Source organism: Neolamprologus multifasciatus, chromosome 16 (assembly GCF_963576455.1).
Source record: "Neolamprologus multifasciatus chromosome 16, fNeoMul1.2, whole genome shotgun sequence".
NCBI classification, from domain to species: domain Eukaryota; kingdom Metazoa; phylum Chordata; class Actinopteri; order Cichliformes; family Cichlidae; genus Neolamprologus; species Neolamprologus multifasciatus.
Window position 1 is genome coordinate 9,927,975 of NC_140454.1, and position 18,929 is coordinate 9,946,903.

The 18,929-nt window shown below is 38.9% G+C and overlaps 1 protein-coding gene and 1 long non-coding RNA gene across 3 annotated transcripts; both read right to left on the reverse strand.

Annotated features, from left to right (window-relative positions):
- Positions 1–1,205: 1,205 nt before the first annotated feature.
- Positions 1,206–9,975, reverse strand: idh1 (isocitrate dehydrogenase (NADP(+)) 1). The gene is made up of 9 exons (XM_085135500.1): positions 9,863–9,975; positions 9,205–9,326; positions 6,273–6,564; positions 4,714–4,816; positions 3,930–4,107; positions 3,686–3,837; positions 3,399–3,539; positions 3,129–3,291; positions 1,206–2,171 (listed from the first exon to the last, which is right to left on the reverse strand). Exons 2-9 carry the CDS (start codon positions 9,324–9,326, stop codon positions 2,078–2,080), a joined length of 1,245 nt encoding a protein of 414 aa, XP_084991626.1. The 5' UTR covers positions 9,863–9,975; the 3' UTR covers positions 1,206–2,077.
- Positions 9,976–11,635: 1,660 nt separating this feature from the next.
- LOC146500274 (uncharacterized) lies at positions 11,636–18,923 on the reverse strand. 2 transcript variants are annotated; one of them, XR_014869812.1, is made up of 3 exons: positions 17,222–18,923; positions 17,020–17,119; positions 11,636–16,917 (listed from the first exon to the last, which is right to left on the reverse strand). It is a non-coding gene; the product is annotated as an uncharacterized LOC146500274 (long non-coding RNA). The 2 variants fall into 2 exon arrangements; XR_014869813.1 differs by lacking the exon at positions 17,020–17,119.
- Between the last annotated feature and the right edge of the window lie 6 nt (positions 18,924–18,929).

Consider the following 18,929-nt stretch of genomic DNA (forward strand, 5'->3'; position numbering starts at 1 on the left):
TCTCCAGCATCAGACAATTTGCTGCTAAAGCTAACCGAGCCACAAGGTTGTGCTCTGTTATTTTTTATTTGATGTATGAAAATGTAATCTATCAACAATCCTGCATACTGTTGCTGGCCTGCATCTGCAAGTTGTTCTGTAATCCTCGCTACCATTTTTAAAATCCTTTTTGACAAAGCTCACAGTTAGGGTTGGATCAGGTGACCCTGAATCCAGTTATGCTGCAATAGGTCTAGGCTGCTGGGGGCTTCCCATGATCTTTGTTCATCATTAACCTTTTCACTCACTATGTGTTTATACATGACTCTAGATTTAATAATTAGTCATTCTTTGGCTGTCTTGGCTGTATCTCAGGTAGTAGAGCAGGTCCCCTATGAATGACCTGTGAATGAGTGAATAAGGCAAGTTGTGGAGAGTGCTTTGCAGAGTAGCAAAGCGCGATATAACACAGTCCTTATACCATCTCTTGCGCCGTCTTTCTTTTCTTTTGTCTCCCAGCAGTTGGCCGCCCCTCTATGAGCCTGGTTCTGCTGGAGGTTTTTTCCTTCCCACTGTTGCCAAGGAACTTGCTGATAGGGGATCATATCTTTGTATTAGGGTCTTTACCTGACAATATAAAGCACCTTGAGACAACTGTTGCTGTGATTTGGCACTATAGATATAAAACTGAATTCAATTGAATTGCTATTTCTGACAATCAGATATGTATTGTCCGTGCTGACTTTTCTGGTGTGCAAAGAGGTCTTGCTGCACCTGCTGCTGTTCTGCCTGACTTGAGGCTTTCAATGTATGCACATGCAACCAAACAAATCACTGCAGAAGTAGATAAAATGGGCTGCCATTTAAATAGCAACTCTAAAGATGTAAAGAAATGCATTTCAATAAAATTGTGAACTTCAGAGCAGCTAAATACATGCTACAGAAATCATCTTGCAGTAGGTTACTTATAAATGAGTGACAGCAACTGTGTGTGACACTGTGATTGTAAGTTGATATTTACTGACTAGTCTGTGTAACTTGTGGAGGTTCAAACAAGGGAACATTTTGTTTGTGATAACAGTCAATGACCACCACCTTTTACTTGATACTACAGTATGCTCTGTTTTGTTTATGCCACTTTTGGTGCACACTACATACTATCTGCAGTTTGTGTATGTCAGTATAGACTTTGCACCCATGGGTTAAATATAAAATCCAAAACTCAATAACTGAAAAACTCATTTATTATGAGTTATCAAATCGGGAATGAATAAGTGTAATGTTTATAGCAAACTAACAGTTTTAATGTGGCTTTTTTTTTTTTTGGCAAGATCTAATAATCTAATATACTGGGTCTAAATTGAGGAGCACATAAACATGTACACACAAACAAAGAAGGAAAAATAAATACAGCTCTTTAAAAACTGACAATTAAAAATTCAGAAATTAAAAGCAAGTATTGTACTTTAATACCATTTGTTTTCAAATCATAAACTGTGTATTGTAGTACAATTAGTGTAAAACCTTCACTGAATGCATTGTCACTCTCCTGCAGTGCAGAGAGATTTTCATTAGTTACATACAGGCTGACATTGCTCTGTTTTTCTGGCACTATTTCATAAACTCTTGCCTGAAGTATTGTTAAAAAATTACAAGGTGAAAGAGATGAAGAGAATTAACAGATGACAAAATGTATAAGGCAGTGAAGGTCCAGAGGCTCTTTCAGACCAATACTGTCCCCCTGCATGGTACAGATCACTTCAGGGGAACTGAGTGCAATTAGGGTAAACAAGGGAACTGAGATATCAGGTCACGGCCCAGCGTCACTGTCACAAGCGTAATTTTATCTTGTAGCAATCCAAGGTTGTGATCAGAAGCCCCCATTCTGCTTTCTTCTGGACAAGGCATTGTTCTTGACTGACCCTCTCTGACTGATGACTGACTTTGAGTCAATCCTGGAATTCAGAGTGCACTCTTCCCTGTCCATGGGGTGGTGGGGCCCAAACTTCCAGTAACTGTGTAGGTGTTTCTGTGGGTGAGCATGTGTCTGAATGCATATGTGTCTGTGTTAAACTGCTTTGAAGGCTGGGAGATGAAATCACAGCTTGGGCTGGCTTGCCAACTTGATCTTCAGGTTCTCTGCCAATTTGTCCAGAAACTCAAAGGTGTTCAAGTAGTCAGCACGTTTCACACTGCAAACAGAGTCAGAAAACAGATGACTGTCAGCATTAAAGTATTGCAAAAGCTCAGAGATCACCAAATATGACTAATTTTGACAAATATTCAGGCTGCATTTATGAAGCGCCGTTAAGTCAAGTTCACTGTAGTCAAAATAAGTTTTGACTGCAACAACTTAGTGCTCCTTTATGCCATCAAATCTAAGGCCCATTTCTCATATGAATAAATGCGTGGTCGCTGTTTCCAAGACGAGGAATGGTGCTGAAATTTTTTTTTATTATTACAGGCATACTGAGCTGCTGTAAAGGCTTATGTGAGCATACGCTTTGCCACAGTTGGGCTCTATAAACGTAAGCATATGTCTGCATCTTTTTGTACTATTAGTAAAAATTCACTGTAATTATTCGACAAGCTCATTTTTGAAATGCCAAACAATACTTAAGAGGTTGGGAGCTGTCACATCTCCCGTCACACAAAACTTGGTTGATTAATACCCAATAATTATGATTATGTTACATAGGAAAAAGGACAATGGTGAGTAAATCATAGTAAGAGGTAAAATAAATGAAACGAATATTTAATACATTAAGAGTTTTTTTTCCTTTGTTTTGTTCTTTCTGCATGCTTAGTTTCTGGAGTGTGTCAAAGACAATTTTGAACATCCACAATTGTAATATTTTATATTTAGCAGAACACTATAGGAAAGAAAACGCATAACTGCTCTATATTGAAAAGAGCTCAAACATATTTAAAAACCTGATTGAATTAAACTTTAATTTACGGATGCCCCAATCAGGTACATTTTGAAATGGAGCTGTCCTGAAGCCACCACTGTATGTGGTGCCCACTCTTATGTATTTTTAATTATTTCTAAGTTCTGAGACTGTATCAAGAATGTATTGTAAGATCTAATTACATACTAATCTAACAGCTCAATATCCTTATATGAATGTACATTGCATATGACTAACTTTGCAAGGCCTTTGATGCAGATAGCCAAATCTTTGGTCATGAAACCAGCCTCAATGGTCTCGATGCAAACAGCCTCCAGCGCCTCAGAGAACACTCGCAGCTCGGCATTGTTATCAAGCTTTGCCCGGTGAAGCAGGCCCTGTGTCCATGCAAAGATGGAGGCTGTAGGAAACAGACACACAGTGAAAGAGCATGCATTAGATAACTAACCTAGAGATAACCTTAGACATAAAATCACATACGATCACTTTTCCACAATCTGAGCCTACCAATAGGATTGGTGGAGGTTTCCTTTCCCTGCTGGTGTAGTCTGTAATGTCGAGTCACTGTGCCATGGGCAGCCTCTGACTCTACTGTACGTCCATCAGGACAGATAAGCACACTGGTCATCATGCCCAGGGAGCCGTAGCCTAAAACACAGGGACAACCAAAATCTACATTAACATCTGAATATCATTAGTCTACAGTACACTGCAATTTTTTTAGGCTTTTATTATTTAAGTTTCCGCATGGTTTTTCACATAACTTCTGATCTGAACCTCCTTTTTAAACCAACCTTGTGCCACAGAGTCAGACTGTACATCTCCATCATAGTTCTTGCAGGCCCAAATGAAGCCTCCCTCAGATTTCATGGCTTGGGCCACCATGTCATCAATGAGACGGTGCTCATACCAGATGCCCTTGGCCTCAAACTGAGCACGATACTCTCTGAAGCACACAAGAAGGTGGACAACACAGTTCTGGCCCATGTCTGCTACAAGGATGTTTGCATAAGCTGCGTGTGCATGTGCTGTCCTTACTTCTCATAGATCTCCTGAAAGATGTCTTTGAAGCGTCCATCGTACTTCTTCAGGATGGTGTTCTTGGTGCTGAGGTATAGAGGCCAGCCTTTGGACAGAGCCATCTGGAAAGAGCTATTAGCAAAATCCCTGATGGACTTATCTGTGTTGTACATTCCCAAGGCCACACCACCTGTGCCTGGATAGACACAAACAAATAGACATACAGACAGACTAAATTCACACGAATTATCGACTTTAAAGGCAGACAATCTTGGACAAACTTGGAAAAATACTCCATTTAAAATTTATTTCAGTTCATTCAGTGTTAAACCTGAACATATCAATAGAGCATGAACAAAGATATCATCTTTCACAGTATTTCACAATAAAACCCATACAATATAAGGTTAATTGTACTAACAGACTTTTTGAATTTTCTACCAAACTTGCTAGTTTTGAAACTGTACTATAAAACAATATGGAGGAAACAAGCTGTCAGCTCTTCTAAATCCTTGTTTTATATACACTCTGTGGGGTGGACATGCAAGATATGGTTTTATACTACAGAGAAGCTTGATGATAAGATGGAGACAGTAAAGAGTAGATTCAATAGAATATTTGTTTATTTATTTTAAACAATCAGACCTTTTGCATGTGGTAAATGGTTTGGATATATATATATATATATATATATATATATATATATATATATATATATATATATATATATATATATATATATATATATATATATATATATATATATATATATATATATATATATGTATGACTGGCTTCTTACCCTCAAACTCATGGACAACATATTTGACAGGCTCTCCATTTTTGGGTGTGTAGGTCATCTCCACTTTCCCAGGCCCAGGCACCACAAAGTCTGTCGCTTTGTACTGTAGGGAGAACAGTGAGTAAGAAAAAAAGATACAATCCCCAACATATATAAGAACAGCAAGAAAGACTGTCATAAACACCTAAAGAGGACTAGTCACAGTGTACAGCATTGTTCTTTCTGACATCTAACAGATATTATGTAACCAGCACCCATCTGATACGTCACCCAACTGGAAGCAGAACTGTTGACTTTGGCTATGCACCATGAACCAACCTGTGATTTACTTCTGTGGCTGTTGAGGTGGTACACTGTGGTCCAAAGGACAGCTGATGAAACCTAATTATTGACCAAGTCACTCCTAACAAGCCCACAACGTCCGATATAACTGTCAATTCCCTGAGCTCATACATCAGCTGATGGAGGGAAAGATCAGTTACAGAAGTGTGGTAGAAAATTACAGGCAGCCCCCGAAATGGTAACAATAATTAAGATGAAGTTTTAGTTTAAAACACATTTTATTTTAACCTCATTTGGAAAACTTCAGAAAACTATGGGCATTATTTTTCTTTGCCAAAACATAAACCATGAAAATACTATTTCACACTAAAACTAGATGAAGACAGACTCACTACTCTTTGCTCTTTGGTGTAGAATACACATCCTGCTTCTAATGCAAGGGTTTGAATAAATGTGTGGCTTTGCAAATTAATGTGATGTCTGGAGACACTTTCCTACAGGCTTGACTCTTTGTTCTTATCAGAGTTTTCTTTCATTGTCACCTCCCTACCTCCTTCTAAATACTAATTTGCCTGAGCCATCTTACCTTCACAGATGCTCTATAAATCTGTAGGGCATAAACAGACTTCTACAGTAAACTAACTCTAGAACAGGACATTGAGTCATTTCCTCAACGTCCTATTGACACAATAATATACACGACATGAAACTACACAAATCTGAGTAGTTTTACATCTTAAAAAATGAAAAAAGGTGTCTTTGTGTCACATATTCATTTGTAGGTTGCCATTTTTAAATACTGTTGGAATGAAATTCTCTATAATTTGGGGCGACCGTGGCGCTGGGGGTTGGGAAGCGCATTCGGAAGCGGTTCGATCCCCGGGCTCTCTGTCCTGGTCGTTGTGTCCTTGGGCAAGACACTTTACCCTACCGCCTACTGGTGATGGCCAGAGGGGCCGATGGCGCAATATGGCAGCCTCGCTTCTGTCAGTCTGCCCCAGGGCAGCTGTGGCTACAATTGTAGCTTGCCTCCACCAGTGTGTGAATGTGTGAGTGAATGAATAGTGGAATTGTAAAGCGCTTTGGGTGTCTTGAAAAGCACTATATAAATCCAATCCATTATTATTTTTATTATTATAATTACAATCTTATTTTTTTGGAGACTTTGAAAAACTTACATAAGATGTGTGAAATCTTGACTAGAGATTCACAGACCATATATCCCCACCTTAGCATGCATACTTCAAAGTTTTCAGTAAGTGGGACCGATAGGGTACCTGATCTCCATGGGCATGTCTGCCGATGATGATGGGCTTGGTCCAGCCGGACACCAGGCGGGGGATATTCTTACATATGATGGCCTCCCTGAACACCGTGCCCCCGAGGATGTTACGGATGGTCCCGTTGGGTGAGCGCCACATCTGCTTGAGCTTGAACTCCTCCACACGTTTCTCGTCCGGCGTGATGGTGGCGCACTTGATGCCCACATTGTAACGGTGGACTGCCTCTGCTGCCTCAACTGTCACCCGGTCGTCAGTTGCATCTCGGTTCTCCATCCCAAGGTCATAGCTTTGCAAGGGGAGATTAAGAGAACATGATTAATGGTGCCGAGAGAAAGCTAACACATACATTTATAATGTCTTGGAAATGTACCTAGACTGTCAATAAAAACCTCAAAGTTTTAGTACAAAAAGCAAAGAATGTTTTAAGCATTTTAGCTGTTCCTTCACAAGGTGTCACCAGGACGCAGCTCCACATGTGTGACTTAGTAAACTTTTATGCTCAATGCCCTTCATCACACATTGCCAAGGGTTTTTGCCTCTTTTTGCTTATTAGGGTATGGTGTAAACCACTATACTGGGGAGCTAGTGGTAGTAAGTACTACAGGGCTCAAAAGATTAGTAAATATAACTGATTAGTAATTATAATTGAGAATATTTGTGTGTAGGGCTGCACGATTTTGCATAAAATGAGAATCACAATTTTTTTGCTTAGAATTGAGATCACGATTCTCTCACGATTTTCTTTTCCGGTATAAATATTTATTGCGCTTATTAACTGCACATCAACTTCGTAACAGTTGAGACTGAACATAAAAACAATAAATGTCTCACGTTTTGTTGTTGCCGCAAAATGTTGTACTGCTTGAAATTCCGTCTCCACCGTTGCTCGACACTGCGTGTATAGAGCAGGTAGTGCAACAATAGAAAAATAGTTGCGGGACGGCACTGCGTAGCGTTTGTCTAGGGTGTTGATCACTTTCCTAAATCCCTCGTTTTGCACAGTGTTGATGGGAGCCATATCTTTGGTCAGGTGATAAGTGATAGCCTCCGTAATTTCTTTGTGCCTGCGGGAGTTCGACGGGTATAGGGAAGCGCTGTATGAGGTTCCCGTTATTGATGTTTGGGTGGTTGACCGGGACGGATTTTCTCCTGTCACTTTCTCGTCATCCCTGACGTGCTCTCCGTTGTTTTTTCCCTGCCAATTTTAGCAGCCAGCTTCTGCATCACATGGTATAAGGCTCCGCCCTTGTCATTGGTTGAGCAGGAAGAGTGAGCGCTTGTTTTCATGCAGATTACGTCCCGGATCAAAATGCGGTACAATCGCCGTCGTCTTTTTTTCTTTTCTTTTTTTTAAAAAATCGTTGTCATTTTGAAATGAGATCGCACATAAGTATGAATTGAGATTGCGATTTTCTAACGATTAATCGTGCAGCCCTATTTGTGTGCTTCTAAGAATTAGAGTATGAGATTAGGAATGAAGACAGGGACCAAACACACACAGAGAACATTATTAATCTCAGCAGCAGAGGCACTGAATGCTATGAGCGTTACAAGTATTTACACATAACTTAGCAGCAGACCCCAGTGCACTAACTACCGAACACTATGCTATTGATTTAGCCGAGTGAAAAGCAAAGCGGAGAATGTCAAAGTGTACCTGCTGTGATGTGGAACACAATAACTGTGTCAAAGGACATGAATGACTTGAATGAGTGGTGAAAGTGAATCTGATTATGGAATAATTTGAACTGCTGCCAGAGCTTTTTGCACTTCATTATGAAGGCAATTTTCTTGCCTGCAGGCCCTGACACAGCATTCTTATGAAGGAGACTTTCTATTAACCCTCTGTTCCATTTTCTTTTAGGCACTGCCACTGTAACGAAGCAACACGAAGAAAGCAAAAAAAGGAATCAGTTGTGCAACGAAAGCAGGCACTCTGCCAGCATAACTGGATCGGTTTGCTCCACTTGTTATACTTGAGAAACCTCACAGCTTTAACAAACAGTTAGAGAAGGGGCTGAAAACCAGCTCAGTGTCCTTAAACTTCTCTTTGGCAATTATCTTGTGTGCTGGCTTTGTATGAAAGTGGCTTTGACCTTTTACCTACTTCCCTCCTCCCTCAACTGAAAATCCAAGCCACATGAATGAACCGATGAGGGGAGAGGCAGACATGAAAGACTGTTGACCTGAGTGGTTTGATGTGATGTTGCTTTTCTCCACATTCTTTGGAATCTGGAATTCTTGGAATATGTGCTTCCAAGAATTCCGTGCCCAGCATAGTGAACCACCTGACTGTGTGGTGGGAGTTCTAACCATTGTACTATCGTGGATGGTTAACAACAGTGCAAAGTCTATGAAACAGATAAGTAGAGGAAGGTCAAATTAAGAAACCGATGACGCAAATGGATATTATACTACCAATTATCGTTGTTACTTTGTTTGGACATTTCTGATCTACAATATCACCCATCATTGCATTTGATTTAATAATACTTGTTGAAACTTTTCATTGTCTTCTTGATTACAAGACTTTTGTAAACAGCTTTTAATGCAATGGTGATTTTTTTTCTGAGGTGGCAGCTGCAGTTAGTATATTCTGCTTTGCAGCTGAACCATTAGACACCTTTCGGGTGGGGGGGAATGTATTTTCAGGGCAAAGGTCAATGATGGGGGATGCATTAAAGCAAGAATTCAAACAATAACAACAATAAACAATAAGTACCAGGCATGCAGAAAGTGTTGCTTGAATTCCGTTTTTGATTCTGTTTTACTAAGACGATCCCTGCTGGGAGTACTTACCACTGCACCACTGTCATGTAAACAAAAGTATATTTAAAAAGAAACCATTAAATCTAAGCAATCTGAGTGCACTGAGCTGCTAGAACAACGGGATCTTTACACAGTGTAGTAGTACAGGTGTATTCACCTGTGCACTTCAAGCTCCAGGTAGGGAAAGATGAGTTTCTCCTTAATGAGCTCCCAGATGACCCGAGTCATTTCATCTCCTTGCATCTCCACCACAGAGCCAGCCTTGATCTTGGGAGACATCTGTCACAATAGAATGACCATGAAGAGGACAAAAACAAATAAGTTACTCTGACACTTATTCTGATTACTCAAGTGACTCGAGAGAGATTATTATTACACAACAATTTGTCAAATGATGATGCCGATACCCAAGAGGGGGGAAAAGGTCTGTAGACTATGAATGAATTCATTCACAAGATGCTTAAAGTGTCCAGAGCTGTGACATGAAACATGAAACCAGGAAGGAGGTGTTGGCTGTGGATATCAGGCCTGAATGGCCACTATGTCGGTTTGCTTAAGCTACCCGCAATTTAATTTGAATGAACAGCCGACACAAAAGTGTATTTCATTGCAACGCAAACAGAAAAACGCGTTACTTCAACTTTGTCACCATCCCCCCTTTTATTTTTCTTCTTTGGACAGATGACGGCTAATCCCAGCAGCAGCAACACAACAACAAAAAAGAAGGAGCCGCCGAGTATTTCTTTCTTTCCTGCACGACGCCATCATTGTGTTCTGCAGTAAGCGCTGTTTAATTCAGTACTACAAACGCCTACCGTATTGAGTTTAAGATCCACGACACAACCAGAGATGAGGAAGCCGAACGATGCACTGCAGGAGAAGACGGCGTATCTAGCTGCTAGGTGCCAGTTTCTATTCTGCGAGCTCACTTGGCCAATCAGAGAAGAGCGGAAAACGTTTAACGCCAATCAGATAAATCCACACCGCAGAAGGGTAGGTCTGAAAGCGGTGAATGTCCATCTGATGAGGGTTTCCACGCCCACCGATACGCTTGTTTTATGCATGGACGTTGCACAATGGGTGCTATAGAGATTGACAGACCACGTGACTTTCGCGCATTGCATGCCGGGAACTCGTGGCAAAACAATCCAAGTACCGCATCAAATGCAAGCATTTGCAGCACCGCAAAACGTTCATTCTCCGGTTCCAATACCTTCTTGCTTTTTCTTTGTCCCCCAAAAAAGTTATGTACAAAACGAAGGAGAACAATGCCGGTCCGTACAAAGACAGACTTGATGAAAAGTCAAAGAAAAGATACGAGGAAAAAATCAAAGGAGTGAAAGGTTTAGACCCTCACGAGCACACAGAGTGGACAGAATACGTTAGCGTGCTGCCCAACTTTCACCACGTTCATATTTATAATTATACGTTCTTGGAGTGAGTGCATACACATGACGTTTAGTAACTTCAGGTCACTGCAACAAGCCCAGGTACAGTTTACCGACAGATGGGTACAGGACCTTGAAATGCACCGTGTAGAACGAACTTTAGAACGAAAGTTTGCTGTTTCAGTGATAGTTGTATATCATATTATATCACTTCAAAAAGAGGTAATCCAGTAATGCTGCACTAATGAATTACACTAACTATTCACTTTAGCTAAAGTTATTAAATTAGCTAAAGAGTTGGGATGCTGTGTAAGACATAAATAAAGCTCAAATACAAAGGTTTGGACACCGTTTTGCATGTTTCCCTACTGTAGGGGTCTCTACAAGCATACAGGGCTCTGACAGGGTCCAAGATGACAACTTTGAAATTCTACTAGAAACAGTCGATCATATTTGTTTGTCAAAGCTGAATCCAACGCAAACTACGCTAAATTAGCGTTTTTAGCTAACAGCTGCAATAAGCATAAAAGAAACTGTACGGCTATCATTTGTTAACATAACGCTTGTTCTTATACATGTTATTAGTGATGGGTCCAGCAACACTGACGCACCGACGCTTGTATCAAGCTCACCTAGCAATGCCAGTATCGTGCGTCGCTTTAAGAAAAAGTCACGTGATCGACACAGCTGCTGTATCGCTCATTGCCAACGCGCCAAACTGTGTTTAAAAGGTACCGCATCCGCCAACGGAATGAGCCGCCACCAAAAAAAACCCCACAAAATTACTCTCGCAAAGATTAAAAAAACAAAAACAAAACACATCTCTCCATAACAAAATGGAGCCCGAAATACAAAAATGTTTCTGCTGTGTGGGATCATTTTGATCTTTTAACTGCAAATAAGGTAATAGTTTGTCTTTGTTTCAGTGTAATCTATCAGAATAGAAAAAAAAACAGCATTGTGACTTGAAGTGTAAATTATTTATTTCATTTTATGCAGGTTAAATGTCGCATCTGTTCTGCGGAGCTTTCTGACAAAAACAAAAGCACCTCCTCAGTGTTTAGGCATTACAGAGCCAAACATGAAAATGAGGAGACAAACACACCGAGAATGAACACTGGTAGGCCTATATAGACACTGAACATCTTTATCATCATTTTTTTTTTAAATTAATGTGTGTTTTATTATTTTCAAATCAAGCATCTAGGAAGACTGCTCTGGACCAGGCAGTCCTGAATTTTATTATAAAGGACTGCCAACCCCTTAGTATTGTGGAGAGAGAGTGTAACGTACTGAGGGAATAGGAAGACATCTTATCAGAACCTTATCCACCTGGCTTTACAGCTTTTGTGTTCCCCAGCTTCATCTGTTCCTGTGAGTTTTCCAAAGCTGGGGAAATGGTGTAAAAACAAAAAATAAAAACACAATAGACTGAATGCAAAAACATTGGATAAACCTATTTTTCTGAATAGAAATTTATAATAAACTCTGAGTCAAATGGGCAATATTACATATGTCATTCATAATATATTTTAAAGATGTCTACAATATTTGTAATATAGAAGATATAAAATGATTCCATGGAAAGTACAATACCTTACAGTGTATACAAGTATGACTAGGTCATTGAATCAGTGTCTGTTGTGAGTCAAGTAAGTTGCCTGCAATGATATTTAAGGTCCAGCAGGTGTCAGTATGGAGCAAAAGAGCAAAACTGTGTCGACACAGTGTCGATACAGTTTGGGGAATGTGCTGAGACGCTTCACGAGGCCTCATCTACTCATCACTACATGTTATACATTTATTACCAACTTGAGAGTTTATCCGCTGGTCATTCGACATGACGAATGACTTCTGAAGTCTTAATTCAGCTCAAGACCTGTAGATTCCCGTCAGTAACACTTTCGGTCCGCTAGTAAAATGTAGTTCTATTAATCTGCGGTCATTACTCTTGAACCGGAACCAGATGTAAGTCACAAAAAACTGAATTTTGGAACTGAAATTGAATTGTAGAACTGAAACTGAATGGTGAGAAGTGAATCTGAAATTATTCAAGAGCTAAATTTTTAAAGGATAAAATACGGTTTCATAGCAAATTAATTCATTTTCAAAATATAAAATTCAATTTCAATTTAGTGATGATCATTTTCAAACCAATAAATTGAATTTCAAATTAGGATAATTCATATTCAGTTTTTAAAAGCATTTATTCAAGTTACAATTCAGATTCAATCTGAGCAATTCAAATTCAAATTTAACTTATTCATATTCAGTTTCTGATGGCACAGATTTCTGCCCATACATTTCTCACTTTTACATGCATTTGAATGGAGTTCTCGCACGAAACAAAGTATAGGTTTTCACCTTGTGAATAACTTGAAAATCTTAACTCAAACAGCTGCAAAACCTGTTTGCCCAACACGGGGATACTGGATTTTATAAGATAACGCCATAAATATGTGTATCTGAGTCTTCTATCAACAGTTACAGCTATCTTTATGAAGTTGTACAAAAACGCTTTCTTTGCCAAGACAGTGCGTTTCTCACTGCTACATGCATTTGAATGGCGTTCTCGCACGGAACAAAGTATAGGTTTTGTGGTGGATTTTTGTGTGATATGTATAGCTATATAACTATATATGTGTAACTATATTTACTATATATCTATGTGCACTGAACATATATATTTTAACTTTCATGTAGAGTCTTAAGCACAAGACATTTTGCTTCACCAAGGTTTATTAAGGTGGTACAGTAACAGGGCAGTTAATGTAAGGGGAGAGTTCTCCTGAATAATTTACTCTCCAATTCAATTCAATTCAATTCAATTTTATTTATATGGCGCCAAATCACAACAAAATTCGCCTCAAGGCGCTTCATAGATACAGAGAAAAACCCAACAATCATATGACCCCCTATGAGCAAGCACTTTGGCGACAGTGGGAAGGAAAAACTCCCTTTTAACAGGAAGAAACCTCCGGCAGAACCAGGCTCAGGGAGGGGCGGCCATCTGCTGCGACCGGTTGGGGTGAGAGAAGGAAGACAGGATAAAAGACATGCTGTGGAAGAGAGACAGAGATTAATAACAGATATGATTCAATGCAGAGAGGTCTATTAACACATAGTGAGCATATGTAAGGGAGGATTCAGGGTCCACTAATCCAGCCCTAACTATATGCTTTAGCAAAAAGGAAAGTTTTAAGCCTAATCTTAAAAGTAGAGATAGTGTCTGTCTCCCGAATCCAAACTGGAAGCTGGCTCCACAGAAGAGGGGCCTGAAAACTGAAGGCTCTCCCTCCCATTCTACTTTTAAATACTCTAGGAACAACAAGTAGGCCTGCAGAGCGAGAACGAAGTGCTCTAATAGGGTGATATGGTACTACAAGGTCATTAAGATAAGATGGGGCCTGATTATTTAAGACCTTGTATGTGAGAAGCAGGATTTTGAATTCAATTCTGGATTTAACAGGAAGCCAATGAAGGGAAGCCAAAACAGGAGAAATATGCTCTCTCTTTCTAGTCCCTGTCAGTACTCTTGCTGCAGCATTTTGGATTAGCTGAAGGCTTTTCAATGAGTTTTTTGGACATCCTGATAATAATGAATTGCAGTAGTCCAGCCTGGAAGTAATAAATGCATGAACTAGTTTTTCAGCGTCACTCTGAGACAGGATATTTCTAATTTTAGAGATGTTGCGCAAATGGAAGAACGCAGTCTTACATATTTGTTTAATATGTGCGTTGAAGGACATATCCTGGTCAAAAATGACTCCAAGGTTCCTCACAGTGTTACTGGAGGCCAAGGTAATGCCATCCAGAGTAAGAATCTGGTTAGATACCATATTTCTAAGCTTTTCAACGCCTAGTACAATGACCTCAGTTTTATCTGAGTTAAGAAGCAGAAAGTTAGTGGCCATCCAGGTCTTTATGTCTTTAAGACATTCCTGCAGTTTAACTAATTGGTGTGTGTTATCTGGCTTCATGGACAGATAGAGCTGGGTGTCATCTGCATAGCAATGAAAATGTATGCTATGTCTTCTAATGATGCTGCCTAGGGGAAGCATGTATAATGTAAACAGAATTGGTCCTAGCACTGAACCCTGTGGAACTCCATAATTAACCTCAGTGTGTGAAGAGGACTCTCCATTTACATGCACAAATTGGAGTCTATTAGATAGATATGATACAAACCACTGCAGTGCAATACCTGTAATACCTACAGCATGTTCTAATCGCTCTAATAGGATATTATGGTCAACAGTATCGAATGCTGCACTAAGGTCAAGAAGGACAAGCACAGAGATGAGTCCACTGTCAGAGGCCATAAGAAGATCATTTGTAACCTTCACTAAAGCTGTTTCTGTGCTGTGATGAACTCTGAAACCTGACTGAAACTCTTCAAATAAACCATTCCTCTGCAGATGATCTGTTAGCTGTTTGACAACTACTCTTTCAAGGATTTTTGATATGAAAGGAAGGTTGGAGATTGGCCTATAATTAGCTAAGACTGCTGGGTCTAGAGATGGCTTTTTGAGTAAAGGTTTAACTGCAGCCACCTTGAAGGCCTGTGGTACATAGCCGATTATTAGAGATAGGTTGATCATATATAAGATCGAAGAATTAATCAATGGCAGGACTTCTTTGAGCAGTTTTGTAGGAATGGGGTCTAAAAGACACGTTGATGGTTTGGAGGAAGTAATTATTGAAGTTAACTCAGAAAGATCGATTGGAGAAAAAGAGTCTAACTTAACATCAATGGTACTAAGAGTAGCTGTAGATAATATTACATCTGTGGGATGATTATTGGTAATTTTTTCTCTAATGATAAAAATTTTATTTGTGAAGAAGTTCATGAAGTCATCACTAGTTAACGTTAAAGGGATGTTTGGCTCAAAAGAGCTCTGACTTTTTGTCAGCCTGGCTACAGTGCTGAAGAGAAACCTGGGGTTGTTCTTATTTTCTTCAATCAGTGATGAGTAGTAAGCTGTTCTGGCTTTGCGGAGGGCTTTCTTATAAAGCAACAAACTATTTCTCCAGGCTAAATGATGATCCTCTAAATTTGTGACACGCCATTTCCTCTCCAGATTACGAGTCATCTGCTTTAGGGTACGTGTTTGAGAATTATACCACGGGGTCAGGTACTTCTGATTAGAGACCTTAGTTTTCACTGGAGCTACAGTATCCAGAGTCGTACGTAGTGAGGAGGTGAAATTATTAACAAGATAATCGACCTCTGTTGGGGTAGCGTTCAGATAGCTGCTCTGCTCTGTGTTGGTACAGGGCATTGACGATGATAACAGTGGCTGGATTATATTCTTAAAGTGAGTTACAGCGCTTTCAGAAAGACATCTACTTTGATAAAGTCCACTCTCCACTGCTGTGTAATCAATTATTGTAAATGTAAATGTTATCAAGAAATGATCAGACAGGAGAGGGTTTTCAGGAAACACTGTTAAATGTTCAGTTTCTATGCCATATGTTAAAACAAGATCTAGAGTGTGATTAAAGTGGTGGGTGGGTTCTTTTACATTTTGAGAGAAACCAATTGAATCTAACAACAGATTAAATGCCATGTTGAGGCTGTCATTTTTAGCATCAACATGGATGTTAAAATCACCCACAATAATTATTTTATCTGAGCTCAGAACTAAATTAGATATAAAGTCTGAGAAATCAGACAGAAACTCTGTGTAAGGCCCAGGTGGACGATAGATGATAACAAGTAAGACTGGTTTCTGAGTTTTACAGCTGGGGTGGACAATGTTAAGCATCAGGCTTTCAAATGAATTAAAAGTCTGTCTTGGTCTTTCATTAGTTACTAGACTGGTGTGAAAAATTGCTGCCACACCGCCCCCTCGACCTGTGCTTCGAGATTTCTGGTAGTTAGAATGACTCGGGGGTGTTGATTCATTTAAACTAACATAATCATCCTGCTGCAACCAGGTTTCTGTAAGTCACAGTAAATCAATTTGTTGATCAATTATTAAGTCATGTACTAACAGAGACTTGGAGGAGAGAGACCTAATATTTAATAATCCACATTTCACTGTTTTACGCTTTGGTTCAGATGTGGATACTGTATTGTTCTTTCTTTGTAAATGTTTAAGTTGTTTGTTGCTGGTTTTTAGTTTGTTTTTTGTCTTTTTGGAAGCTGACGCAGTCTCTATGGAGATGTCTTAACAACTGAAAACACAGAGGCCGACTATAACATTAAAAGGTGTTCAAACAAGTACAAGATATTTACAATAAGTAGACCTCAGTACAAGAAAGAGTCTTTCCAACACTGAAAAGCACAGAGGAAAACTTTAGCATTAAAAGGTGTAAAAACAAGTACAAGATATTTACAATAAGCAGACCTCAGTGCAAGAAAGAGTCTTTCCAACACTGAAAAAAACAAAGGAAAACGTTCGCATTAAAAGGTGTTCAAACAAGTACAAGATATTTACAATAAGCAGACCTCAGTGCAAGAAAGAGTCTTTCCAACACTGAAAAAAACAAAGGAAAACGTTCGCATTAAAAGGTGTTCAAACAAGTACAAGATATTTACAATAAGCAGACCTCAGTACAAGAAAGAGTCTTTCCAGCACTGAAAAGCACAGAGGCCGACTTTAACATTAAAAGGTGTTCAAAAAAGTACAAGATATTTACAATAAGCAGACCTCAGTACAAGAAAGAGTCTTTCCAACACTGAAAAAATCAAAGGAAAACGTTCGCATTAAAAGGTGTTCAAAAAAGTACAAGATATTTACAATAAGCAGACCTCAGTACAAGAAAGTGTCTTTCCAACACTGAAAAAAACAAAGGAAAACTTTAACATTAAAAGGTGTTCAAACAAGTACAAGATATTTACAATAAGCAGACCTCAGTGCAAGAAAGTGTCTTTCCAACACTGAAAAAAACAAAGGAAAACGTTCGCATTAAAAGGTGTTCAAACAAGTACAAGATATTTACAATAAGCAGACCTCAGTGCAAGAAAGTGTCTTTCCAACACTGAAAAAAACAAAGGAAAACGTTCGCATTAAAAGGTGTTCAAACAAGTACAAGATATTTACAATAAGCAGACCTGAGTACAAGAAAGTGTCTTTCCAACACTGAAAAAAACAAAGGAAAACGTTCGCATTAAAAGGTGTTCAAACAAGTACAAGATATTTACAATAAGCAGACCTCAGTACAAGAAAGAGTCTTTCCAACACTGAAAAGCACAGAGGCCGACTTTAACATTAAAAGGTGTTCAAACAAGTACAAGATATTTACAATAAGCAGACCTCAGTACAAGAAAGAGTCTTTCCAACACTGAAAAGCACAGAGGCCGACTTTAACATTAAAAGGTGTTCAAACAAGTACAAGATATTTACAATAAGCAGACCTCAGTACAAGAAAGAGTCTTTCCAACACTGAAAAACACAAAGGAAAACGTTCGCATTAAAAGGTGTTAAAAACAAGTACAAGATATTTACAATAAGCAGACCTCAGTGCAAGAAAGAGTCTTTCCAACACTGAAAACACAGAGGCCGACTTTAACATTAAAAGGTGTTCAAACAAGTACAAGATATTTACAATAAGCAGACCTCAGTACAAGAAAGTGTCTTTCCAACACTGAAAACACAGAGGCCGACTTTAACATTAAAAGGTGTTCAAACAAGTACAAGATATTTACAATAAGCAGACCTCAGTACAAGAAAGTGTCTTTCCAACACTGAAAAAAACAAAGGAAAACGTTCGCATTAAAAGGTGTTCAAACAAGTACAAGATATTTACAATAAGCAGACCTCAGTACAAGAAAGTGTCTTTCCAACACTGAAAAAAACAAAGGAAAACTTTAGCATTAAAAGGTGTTCAAACAAGTACAAGATATTTACAATAAGCAGACCTCAGTACAAGAAAGTGTCTTTCCAACACTGAAAAAAACAAAGGAAAACGTTCGCATTAAAAGGTGTTCAAACAAGTACAAGATATTTACAATAAGCAGACCTCATTACAAGAAAGTGTCTTTCCAACACTGAAAAAAACAAAGGAAAACGTTTGCATTAAAAGGTGTTCAAACAAGTACAAGATATTTACAATAAGCAGACCTCATTACAAGAAAGTGTCTTTCCAACACTGAAAAGCACAGAGGCCGACTTTAACATTAAAAGGTGTTCAAAAAAGTACAAGATATTTACAATAAGCAGACCTCATTACAAGAAAGTGTCTTTCCAACACTGAAAAAAACAAAGGAAAACGTTCGCATTAAAAGGTGTTCAAACAAGTACAAGATATTTACAATAAGCAGACCTCATTACAAGAAAGTGTCTTTCCAACACTGAAAAGCACAGAGGCCGACTTTAACATTAAAAGGTGTTCAAAAAAGTACAAGATATTTACAATAAGCAGACCTCATTACAAGAAAGTGTCTTTCCAACACTGAAAAAAACAAAGGAAAACGTTCGCATTAAAAGGTGTTCAAACAAGTACAAGATATTTACAATAAGCAGACCTCATTACAAGAAAGTGTCTT

Coding starts and splice junctions, on each gene's coding strand:
- idh1 (XM_085135500.1), bottom strand. CDS start 9,326: ATGTCTCCCAAGATCAAGGCTGGCTCTGTGGTGGAGATGCAAGGAGAT. Junction 4,817..6,272: donor GACATGCCCATGGAGATCAG/GTACCCTATCGG, acceptor TTCTCCCTACAG/TACAAAGCGACAGACTTTGT. Junction 3,838..3,929: donor TTTCAGGAGATCTATGAGAA/GTAAGGACAGCA, acceptor TGTGTGCTTCAG/AGAGTATCGTGCTCAGTTTG.